Source organism: Erpetoichthys calabaricus, chromosome 4 (assembly GCF_900747795.2).
Source record: "Erpetoichthys calabaricus chromosome 4, fErpCal1.3, whole genome shotgun sequence".
Taxonomy (NCBI): domain Eukaryota; kingdom Metazoa; phylum Chordata; class Cladistia; order Polypteriformes; family Polypteridae; genus Erpetoichthys; species Erpetoichthys calabaricus.
In genome coordinates this window covers 216,184,979-216,197,079 of record NC_041397.2, presented here as the reverse complement: position 1 = coordinate 216,197,079, position 12,101 = coordinate 216,184,979, and the positions used below count along the sequence as shown (strand labels likewise).

General features: G+C 39.0%; 1 protein-coding gene across 1 annotated transcript in view; it reads left to right on the top strand.

Annotated features, from left to right (window-relative positions):
• Nucleotides 1–11,215, top strand: part of zmp:0000001236 (mastermind-like protein 2) — a 347,942-nt gene extending 336,727 nt beyond the window's left edge. Inside the window, exon 5 of the mRNA XM_028800295.2 lies at nt 7,511–11,215. Within this exon, the coding sequence (XP_028656128.1) occupies nt 7,511–8,442 (932 nt within the window). The 3' untranslated portion in view covers nt 8,443–11,215. The remainder of the gene's footprint in view (nt 1–7,510) is intronic.
• The last annotated feature ends 886 nt before the right edge of the window (nt 11,216–12,101 follow it).

The window sequence follows — 12,101 nt, the reverse complement described above, 5'->3', positions numbered from 1 at the left end:
TCAAATCCTAGTTCAATCGATGTCTGTTTGGAGTTTGTAAATCTTCTCAATGCCAATGTGTATTTTTCTGTGGGTACTCCAGATGTGAGTGTTAAATAGCAGTTCTAATTTTACCCAGGGATTGTTCTTTCTATTGTGCCCAATGCTGTTTGATTGCATGAAGTCCTAAAACAAATTAAATGATAATATCAACACAAACTGTTACTGTGTGCAAAGAAGGAACAAGGCTAAGCAAAGTGGGGATCAGGATCCCTTTCCTTCCATGGCTTCAACAAATTTACACGGTAAACTCACTCAGCTGGTCATCGATTTGGTTGTTTAACCAAATAGTTGACCAAGCCCTTCTCTTCCTTAATTTCATGTGGACCCTGCCAACAGGTTAATAATTTAGAATGCAAAATGGGAATGAGGACCATGACATGGTCTTCTGGATGAAATTCATGAACTGTAGTGCAAGCACAATTTTTTCCTTTAGAATAGGCCTATGCAATGGTGCGGGTTGGCTCCACTCTCCCGATACCCATATTGGGAGCCACATCACCTATGATGTAACTAAGGGCTGGGCCTCGGCAAGTTAGGACACACCGACAGCAAAGGATGGGTGTAAAGTGTTAGTGTTTTTATTAAAAATGCCTTTAAAATAGAGTCAAAAAGAAACAAAACAATGCAGTGTTTTCCCCTCAATAAATAAATAATTCCATAAACAAAAAAATAAGCATTCCAAAGATTATAGTGAAGGTCTAAAAATGCAGTAAATAGTTTAAAATCAGAGGTACAAGCAAAGTCAGGATTCCTTTGTATAATCCCCAGAAATGAGGCATCCAGGCTGCACCTCTCTCTTTTCTCTGGCACAGCATCCGTCCTCCTGGCTGTTGCAGTCCAGCCTCTTTTGCCCAGTTTTACCTCTGTCCTCTCACTCCTTCTCTCTCACCCCTTCAGCCTAGCACGTCTTCCGTCGTTGTCTCCCTGGCTTACCCTTCACAGATATGGCAGTTGGCGTAGATGTCAGCAACTGCTGTCTCTTTCTCTTATAGCCACGGCTTCCATCACAACTGCCTCATTCCGTGTGTCTGCTGTGACTCCCCAAGCCGCCTCTCCCATCTTCCTCTCAAACAACACAAAAATGTGGTGCCTACTCGATCATCCCGTGCTACTGTAAGCTGTTCAGTGGGGTACCTATCCGCCCCAAGAACAACAATCACTCGTTCCTATGTGGGGACCTGACCACTTGCTTCCACTCCTCTGTACTGGCTGACAGAGTACTACCTTCACCCTCTATTTGGCTACTTTCTTATTTGCCTTCTCTTTCTATTGGTTTTTCACTCTCTTTATCATCTGACTTTCCCTAATATGCCTCTGTGGGTGCAGCAACTCTAAGGCAAACCACATGAAACAAATGAAGTAATCAAGACAGACCACACCCTCTCGTACTGGTGTGCCCCATCTCAATCACTCCACCAACTGCAGCTATGCCAGCCTGCACACCCATGGAGATCAAGATGGTTATTTATTTATCTGTTTATCTATTTATTTATTTAAACACTGGGCCACCAGTTGCTAAGCCGCGGACTCTCTATATCACAGCCTAATCTTTTCAAATATATTGTGTAACTGCACCATATACTGTAGTATATTAATGGAAGGGACAGTCTCTTCTTCCTAACTTTCTTTTAATATATCCAAATACAAGGGGAATTCACTGATCCCAGTGACTCCCATCCTCGCTGACCACATTGTGTAATATTTGTTTGAGCATCTGAAAAAACACTCTACTAAACCATTAGTTTGAGGATGGTACACTGAGGTTTTTATGTTTAATTTTGAGTAATTTGGCAAGCTCCCTAAACGTTTCCGAGGTAAACAGCATCCCTTGTTCTGCTAAGACTTCTTTAAGGATGCAAACACACACGAAGACCCCTACAAGTTCCCATGTGATGGTTTTAGAATTCATCACTCTCAATGGGATGGCTTCAGGATAAAATGTAGTATGATCTACCATCACTAAAATATATTTATGGCCACTAGCAGAGGGTTCAATGGGACCAATAATATCTACCCCTAGTTGATCAAAAGGAATGTTGATGTTCCTGTTCCGTGACAGGAAAGAGAGGAGCATGGTCCTCCCGAAGAATCTGTCTCAGTTGACATTCCAGACAGGAAGCGCAAAAGAGATGGACCTCCTGGTTGATTGCTGGGCAACAGAAATGGAGCTTAATACTCTCCAATGTTTTTTCAGTACCACATGGGCACCTAAGAGGTGGGCATGAGCTACTTCACAAACTTGTTGCTGTAAAGTTAATGGAAATAACAACAACAACTGTACTTCACACTCATGCTCCACTACATGGTAAATTATTTTTTAATACAAAGTGGGGTCCCTGTGGCATGGGATAATTCATACATTGTCCATCAATTAGAACTACAGTAATCCCTCACCTATCGCGGGGGTTACGTTCCAGAGCCCCCCCGCGATAGGTGAAAATCCACGAAGTAGCGACCTATATTTATTTTATTATTAATACATATTTTAAGGCTTTATAAACCCTTCCCACACTCTTATAAACCTTTCTCACTCTCTTGTTAACCTTTCCCACGCTCTTATAAACACTTCCTATGCTCTTAAACACTTTCTGCATTCTTAAACACCGCAGACCAACACTGCACACTGCACGCAGCGATCAGACGTCAATGTGTCTGCACTCGCTTTGTGAAGGGGGGCAGCTGAACTCTGAGCAGAGCAGAAATGGACTTTGTGCTGCTTCTGCCAAAATGCCTGCTTGTTGCTCTGCGTGTTCGGAAGGAGGAGGAGGAGTGTGCGTGTGTGGGGGTGTGAGGGCTGAACGCACGTTCGCTCAAACCCCCCTCCCCGGAGGCGCAGTAGCTCCTGCCACTTCGCATTGTCAAGGGGGTGGGGAGCTGAATGAATGCTAAGGAGAAGTGGACTTTGTGCTGGCTTTGTGCTGCTTGTCGCTCTGCGTGTCAATAATTTAAAAGCCTGTACATCACCAATTTTCCTGTCTCACTGTCTTGTCTTGCGTGAAGTTAAAATGTTTTATAATAGTGAGATGTTACTCATATCCTTAGCCCGACATCCACATATCATATGCGTTAACAAAGTGTGTTTTATAAGTTTACATGTGTTTGAAGCATGTGGGATGGGTATTTTAAGGCTTAAACTATAAAAATGTTTATTTATATGGTCTTTCTATATCGCGGATTTTCTCCTGTTGCTGATGGGTCTGGAACACAACTTCCGCGATAGGCGGGCAATCACTTGTATTTAAAAACCCGCGAAGTCGTGAATCCGCGAAAAGTGAACCGCAAAGTAGCGAGGGATTACTGTACTTCGTTCATGGCAAACTTTAGGGACTTGTCATTCCACTGCTCCCTTTAAAATGAGGCAAGAGTCTGCCTAAATTGAAAATGTAAAGCTGATAAGGGATCTGTGGTTGCCTCAAGGAGCAGAGTAATGTCCCACATCACAGCACCATCTCCCTCCATATATATGTCAGAGTGCAACTCCGGCACATCACACTTGTCCCACTGAGTTGCAATGTGGCCCATCTCAACAACTGGCTGTAAGAGCTTGTAATGGTTCTTTGCCTTCAATTACCAGGCCCAATGTTATTACAGTGGTGAAGGGCGCTTTTCCGTTTTTAATTTCTGACAAGTCCTGCCCAAGAATCACTGGAAAGGGAGGGCTGTGCATAACAGCTACCCAGAACCACCACGGGGCACACCACTCCCCAAACACCCAACACAGAGCCTATGTCCAGCACACAACACATGTTTATTAAGAGTGAGAAAAGTTTTTCCCTCATTTCCCACCACTCCAGCACAGTACCAACAAACACCAAATACTGTTCCTTTCTTCTTCTTCTTGTCTCTTACCTTCCCTTCTGCCTCCAGTCCTCCCTCAAGCTTCATCCATCACCTCCTGGCTCTGGCTCTCCGTATGGAGAAGTGCTCCAGGTGTTCTACAATCTCCTTCTGGCCACACTTCCGGGTGTGGTGGCAGCCCTGCAAAGTACTGTAGGGCTCAGACTTTCTCCATGCACTATTGTTCCAATTAAGCTCCATTCCCCAGTCCTTGCGTTGCGAAGGTGCCCAGGCCTAGTAAGAATCCCGGCTATCCATCACAATATGTAGTGATACACTGGGTGGACCTTAACCTTGGAGTTTCCCCGTAAATACAGGTCAGACTGATTGTTACGGATTTACACTGTTGCCGAAGCACATATTAGCGTGCAATAACAGAAATGTTACTGCTGGAATCCATGAGCACAAGGCTCTCTTCGTGCCCCCACTGCAGTCCATAGACTCGCAAAAGCAGGGGCAGTTGGAGATCGTATGTCCCAGCTCCCTGCAGTTGAAGCCTATAGAAGCAGATTAGCAGCACTGGCTGAATATATGTTTCTGTAAGCCACAAGAATGGTGCCAGTATGTGTGCCCATTTTGCACGTTCCCTAAGATAATGGCTGGCAGTCCTTTCAAACACCAACAAATAGGTCTCAGTGTTGTCATCAGGGTAAAGTGGCAACAATACCTGGAATGGTCCCATCTGGATGTCCCGCTGGAGACCGCCACAAGTTCAGCTATATACCTCCACCTCAGCAAGCTGATTTCATTGTTTTCCCACCTGGACCTTCAGGCATTCTGCAAGGAAGAGGTGGGTCCAGGTGAACAAACCCCAGAAGTGGCATAAGAGGTAGAAAGGTGTCAATCTTCCTTTCTGCAGATGGAGAAGAAGAAGAAAGAATGTTATTATACAGCACCTGTCTCAGTGGAGAATTACCATGACCCTTCAAGCTGTTTTCCCACTCACACATGCATGAGTAATATAAGAAATATAAAGCATAGAAATGAAAAAAGGAGTGATCATTCATTAAACTTTGTAAGTACAGATGTCAAGGATTTAAGTCAAACATTGAAAAGAAAAAGGTGTTATACAGATATCAGTCAAATGTTGCCTTCTTACAGTAAAACAGTTAATGTTACAATGAACAGGTATTCTTAAAACTAAAGGAGGAGAAGGGTGAATATTGCTTCAAAACTTAATCCCTTTGGGTAGCAGCAGCACAGGGTGTAAACATAGAATCAGAAGATGCATCTTAATCAGAAAAACAAGCCAAGGTTGTAATTGGAAGGACAATAATCAAATAAACAAAGGGGAGAATGTGAGAAAAAATTGTAGATTGAGAAATAGAGCAGGAGAGCTAATAACCAAAATAAATTAATGTAACCTGAGCCAAAATGCAATAGGTAAATCAAAGAAAGGAAACAGAAAATAATGCATAACCTAGAAAGATCATTAACAGTAATACAACTAGGGTTTACAGTATGTTTTGATTTATGTACAAACAAACTTGAACAACCAGGAAATGCACAACAGTGACCATTATACCACAGCCATAATGATGTCACATGTCACACACTCCAGGTTGTCCTACCTAGCAACCACCATACTGAAAATAAAATGGTTCTGCGGAAGACTTATTTCATAAGTAACACCTTCAAAAACATCCCAAAACAAAAACAAATAATTTGACCATTAAATTCCTTGGCCACCAAAAATCCCAAAATCATATCTTCCTTATTTTCTGAATCCAAGGAAAGGCTATAAAAAGAAAAATCAGATCACGGCATTGAGGAACCTGTAGTTTTTGATACACTGGAAGGCACAGTATTATTTTAGTGAGAAAAAACATTTGAAATTAGAAAATTAATAAGTGATGTTCTTTCTTTAGCCTCCAGCATGTACAGTCACATACATACTGTATAATTACAGGAGATTTAATTGTGCACTAAACCCTGCTTTAGGTTGCTGATCTTCACTTCCAACCAAACAATCTGAAACTGCCTCAACAATTATCTGTACTCATATTCAAGACAATATTCTTTCTTCTCTTTCGTTGCTTCATGGGTAATCACACCTGCTGCTTTTTTGTCAATAACAATGTACTGCAATTTGTCCAATCTTGCAAATATAATACAATTTTTTAATCATAATCAAATTATCCAAGAAGGTAAAATATCAAGCACTACAAATGTATGTCTCAATTAGCCACTTAAATCTTAAATTTAATCTACACCTAGCAGTAACTGTTAAAAGTAAGGCACCTCCAGGGATATCTTCTGGAACTCTCTGGGAAAGACTTAAACTGTATCTGAAGATAAAAACAATTTCTTGCTATTAACAAAAAAACAAATTGGAAAGCCATAGAATTAATTAGCCACCTCTCCTAAATTTATGATGATTATGGACAGGCCTTGCAAACAGAATTTAATTTATTGATAATAAGAGAAACAGAGCAACTGTAACTTAAATTACATCATTTTTATTATGTAAAGTGAGAAATGGCTAATAAGTGACTAGCCCATCAAATATATTAAAAACAAAAGTTCAGAGCACTATTGCAAAAAATGCAGAAGACAGCAGAATAAGGTGTTTAAAATGCATTGAAAATGATTCTCTAAATAAAAATGCCACAGCTAAAGGCCCCTTGTATAGATGAGCTGGATAGGCATGTAACGTTCTCTGACATTTACAAAGTGAAAAGTTGCAGGCCCAGATGATTTAAATATGATTTAAAAAAATACTAAATTAAATTAGACCGTTCAAAAAGATTCTCTTACAATGAATGGAAGTCAGTCTTTTATAAAATACACTCTGCATGAATTTGTGTGAACATAGATTAATTCAACTCAAATTGTTCATCACAAACATCTTTCTTAACTCAGCCCGATGGAATGTTACTGCATAACGAGCAGTCTATTGTGAAATTCACAATACACTGTTAGCGTGCCATCTTATCATGCACATATGTGAGATTTCCTATCCCAACCGCAATGAGACAATAAGAAAGGTCAGGTCAGGCTAAGGTGCCGCACCCACCACACGACGAAACAGCTTGGGATCCTGGTTGGCAACCCCCCGGGAAATGACCATCTATCTATCGCAACCAGGTGCTACGTAGGCGTCCCATTGGCCTGGACCAGCTGCTTGGGTCCTCAACAATGAGGATCCTGTGAGCCAAATCACCCTTGGTGAATCACGCCACATGGCCATAGTGCCATACCTGACACTCCCTCAGGTAATGTGCCTCACTTGGAATTCCATGAGCAACTGCTGGTTTAACAAAAAGTCCAACCAGCAGTACCCAAGGATTCTCGGAAGAGACACAGTACCAAAGGAGTCCAGTCTTCGTTTGAGGTCACTGGATAGCGTCCATGTCTTATTCTCCTAGTAGGTGGTAGCCTACTGGACCTAAGCTGGATAAGAAAAGGGCTGCCTAGTCTATTTCTGATTACAAAAAATGAAATTCAATTTAACAATGGTTTGTTCTGCTTCTTTTAATTCAATTATGTTAAGTGCCAATGTTTTCATTTGATTCAGTAAGATATTTGACTCAAGTAAGTATTTGTTTTTAATACGGATATGGCAAGATGCAAAAAGAGCAAACTCTTGCAAAAAGAACACCCACTAACTTGAATTTATTTATATTTGCAGGTGGAGGTAGTGGACTTTCAATTGGTATTAACTCCAGCCAGTCTCTGACAAATACTGCCTCCAATCAGGGTTCTTTGCAGACAAGTTCCTGCCAGATTGTTAGTCAAGGCACTAAAATGGTACCTGTGTCTAATGATAAAATGTATGGTGGCAGTCTTGATCCACAACAAGGGGCATTTAATCTTCCAACTGGGGTGGCAGCCAGCCAGCAACATGGAAACCAAAACCAGATAGCAGTGAACCAAAACAACCCCAGGTTTCAAGCTCCTGGTAACCTTGTGGACAGCATTTCATTTGTGTCTGCACCAGTGGCCAGTAGTCAGCATATGAGACCACCAGTGAATCAAAAAGCTGCAGGCTTGCCAGGACAGAGATTTGCAAACATGATGATCAGTTCTGGCATGATGACATCTAGTTGGGCTTCATCTGAAGGAGCCAAGCAGACTCCTACTTCACTAATAGGGTGTAGAAGATTTCCAAATACTTTACAGTCTCATCAACCACTGCAATCTGAAATAGCCAATCAGCACTTTGCACAGCAATCAATGGCCCCGCCGAATCATATGGACACAAATGCTGCCATGCGGACAATAAACCCAGTGAACCAGACCACACTTGCTTCTGGACCTACACCAAGACCTAATCAGCCAAGAATGACAGCAATGCCTACGATGGGCAGCATGAACCAGATGACTCAATCTCAGAGCATAACAGCAAGCACATTTCCTGTCTCCAATCATAATACGCAAAGCTTTTCAGGAAGCAGTCAGAGTAATGACATGAGCTTTGATTTCCTCCAACAAGGTGACAACACTGTGCCAGTAATCAATAGTGATTCAGACTTTATAGACTCCCTGTTAAAATCTGGCACAGGCAATGATGACTGGATGAAGGATATTAACCTGGATGAGATTTTAGGAAGTCACTCCTAAATGATAAAAGATTTGGTTATAAAGTATATGAATATGATCATTTTTGGAAATCATGCAGGAAAACAAGGGGGAAAGGCTGACTTCAATTGTTGTTGCTAACTGATGTCATACACAGTTGAAATGTCTACAATAAGCCTTTACATTTCTTTTTTGTTACACTTTTGTAATATTGTATTATTTTTTGTAGTATTATTAAAACCCAGAAAATCTGGGATTGTAACCAATAGTAATACAAAAAACTCATAATGTTTTTATATGAATATTAACACATTCTAGAGAAATTTTCTTGCCTGGTGTGGCTTATTACAGGTTACATTCAGAATATGCTAGAAAGACAAAAATCACACTACTCTCTCCTTTTTTTAACCCGCAACTTTAGAGTTTGTTGAGGTCAGATAAATTCATGTTAAAGATGAATCAGTTTAGCTTACCTGCCTTTCACCTCAAGTGAAACAGATCCACATCACTTAGTTGAGTTAAGAACACCTTTGAGGCGCCTTTAACTATACGCTCACTGGACATGAAGGAAAGCACTCTGCAAGAACTATCTCAGAATCATTTCATTTTTGAAATCCACATTATTCATTACAAGGAAGTGAAAGACAGACCCTATCCAATCAGCATAAGGAATAAGGCTGAACATCACACTGAGTGAAGTACCAGTCTATTGTAAAATATCATGTGCTGCAATTCACTGAGCAAAAAATCCACTTCAGAAAAAAAAAACCTTCTACACTTCAATTCACAATACAATACACTTTCTACACTTTTAATTAAAAAACAATAATACCCTTACAAAAACGTTATTCCCTTTCCGTGCTTTAAAAGTGTGGCCCACAAGGTTGATGACTCAGTCTGCATCACTGCTTACTGTGACCCTGAGTACTAAAGTAGTAGTACTATATAAGCAAGTGTGCTGTGTATTTGCAATACTAAAATAAATACATATACGTAATGTGATGTCGCCATCCATCACATTTCATACACTAGGCCAAACAATACATGCCCAAGTTTTCTAGTCTACAAATCCATTTCGACTATTTCTATTCAGGTACAGTATGATGGCCAATGTTTAAGCAGCATTTTACTCTTCCCAGAATTCACACATAAAAAGCAAGAAATTAAGCACTGCTAAGAATATAGGTTACAGAAGATTTCAGGTTTCCTGACAACAAGATAAGTTTCATATTCCATGCTCAATGAAGTAACTTAGCATGATTGGTAAAGCACTGAATAACCTGAATTAGGAACAACCCTCCTTCTGAAATGTACCACATAGCAAGATGTATTTTAAAATTCAGGGTGCTTAGTTCAAAAGGATTACATGCCTGCTACTTGTGTGAAAATGCCACATTAAAGGGATTGTTCAAATCTTGCATTTTCTGTAATACAGTCTAATGCGTCCAGATCCAATTGTTAATTTACTGAGTAACTTTTTCATAACAGTACAGTAGTTTAATATTTAGAGTCAGAGATACAGTAACATGCCAATTACTAGGATGTCAACTTGAGGTGTTCATGTGGATTTGTAGGGAGGACAGCTAAATGTCAGAATCAGCCAAAACTTGATTTTGACTAATTTTTCAATGGGTGAACAGATGACCCTTTTGACTGGACATGGTCCACCACAGCCACGCCCATTTACCAAACCTGCCAGCAATAAAACTATGTGAGTGACTACACTACAGTGCCATCTCTTACGGGCACTGTTTTATGAAAATTCACTGTGGCTTATGTTGAGTTTTTATGCTATGTGTAAGTCATGGACAAGTACATATTGGTGCAGTGTAAACAAAATGTCCTAAACTGATTTAAATAACTGTTTGACCTCATCTTTGCTGCTGGTCTGGACATCTGGAAAGGAACAATGTCAGAAAATGAAATGAGGTTTTTGCAAAGCAAGAGCGTTTAGTTTTTATTTACTTGAAATAACCAGTTTAAATCTGTTTATAGTGTTTGTGTGTATTACACTGATATTTTTGTCTGCATCCATTTCACAGCATTTAAAAATGGCATATTGAATATTATTATATTAAATTAGATTATGATTTACCAAACAATTCCAAATTTTTTATACTCTTACGTCTGGCTGAACAACCTGCTTGTTTTATTAATGCAAAATTATGAAATCAGATACATCTGTTTTCCTCATTGAGTTTGTGCAGTTGGAAATCTGCCCCATGAATGTGCATATCATCAGCAACAAAATGTGACTGATGTAAGGACTTGAACTTGTACCCCATGGAGCCTGGGCTAACTGCATTCAAGCATTGTCTGTGTTTCTAAAATAACAATCTTTTACTACAAACATATCCAGGAAGTCTCTTTCAGTTTTAGAAGCTGTTCGTGTGAATGAATGCATCTGTGGTTTGTTAAAAATTGAGCATTAAATCCCATATTATAAATGTCATCCTAAATTCAAGCCACTTGCTTAGATTGAATTGTACAGATTTTACTATTAACGTTCTGTAAAGATTTGTAAAGTATGTTTTGATAAACAAATCTTATTCTTCAGAAGATTATATTTATACTTCTGTGAATCAAATGTAGTAAAATGTTATATTTTGTACTGAACTTACAGTATGTTATTTCTTTGAGTGTATTTTGAGTGTTTTGTGTGCATGTGGGGAAAGTGTGTTTGTGAATGAATGTTTGTCAGTGTTTGTCTTTACAGTGTACAGTATGTAAGAGTTGTTTGATTATTATTGTCAAATGTCACATAAATGTTGTTAAGTCCCAACATTAAAGCAACTAAATGTTTTCAACTGAAAAACTAGTGGATGTCTTTTTATTAAAAATCCATGCTGTAAATTTGTTCTACAACCACAGTGCTGTGTTAATTACACTTATTAATATTCTGTTTAAGCAAACTTATAAAAAAAAACATACAAGTAAAAGTCATTCAAGTACAAGATCAAAGTCATCAGCGGCCTTGATAAGAATAGCCTGTTTCTACTTCCACAGTAAATCCATGACATTTATCATTCCGCTTTTTATCAAATCAAATAGGTCACCACTACCTTAGAAATATAAGCTTGACACTGTGCTTTTTGGCCTAAAGTTAAACTTTAAACACATGCTGCTCTACTTTTAGGCCAGACACACCATACATATAATTTTTTCCAATGTTAATTTTTACTTACAATATGTACAGAGAGCTTGCAAATGCGTGTCTGTGTCAAATGGACAAATTAATGACTTTCAGACTATATCTTTTTTTAATCTTTTTAGACCCAAATCATAATATTGTTTACTTAACAACATTCTGCCCAAATGTTTTTAAATTGAAAAGTTAAGTTACATTTCAATTTTTAATTTCTTAAATATGATAAAAATTGCTTTTTAAAAGAAGGAGTGACTTGTGAAGAGAAGACAGGTTTCCATGACTTTTAAATTCAGCATTAAATCAAGTTTATGTCAATTGTGTAGTAGGTTCCAAAATTCCCAAGGGGCATGTGCAAATTTAAAAAATAAAAAAGGCTTAGCAAAGAAATTTTTATTGTCCAAAATGTTCATGCTTTTGTATTTGAAAAATGCAAAATCCTAAAATGTGGACTTACATTTTGATTTGACTTAAACTAGTGCTGGGCAGTATACCGGTTCATACTGAAAACCATTTTTTATTTTTGTTATGATATGGATTTTTCTTATACTGCAAC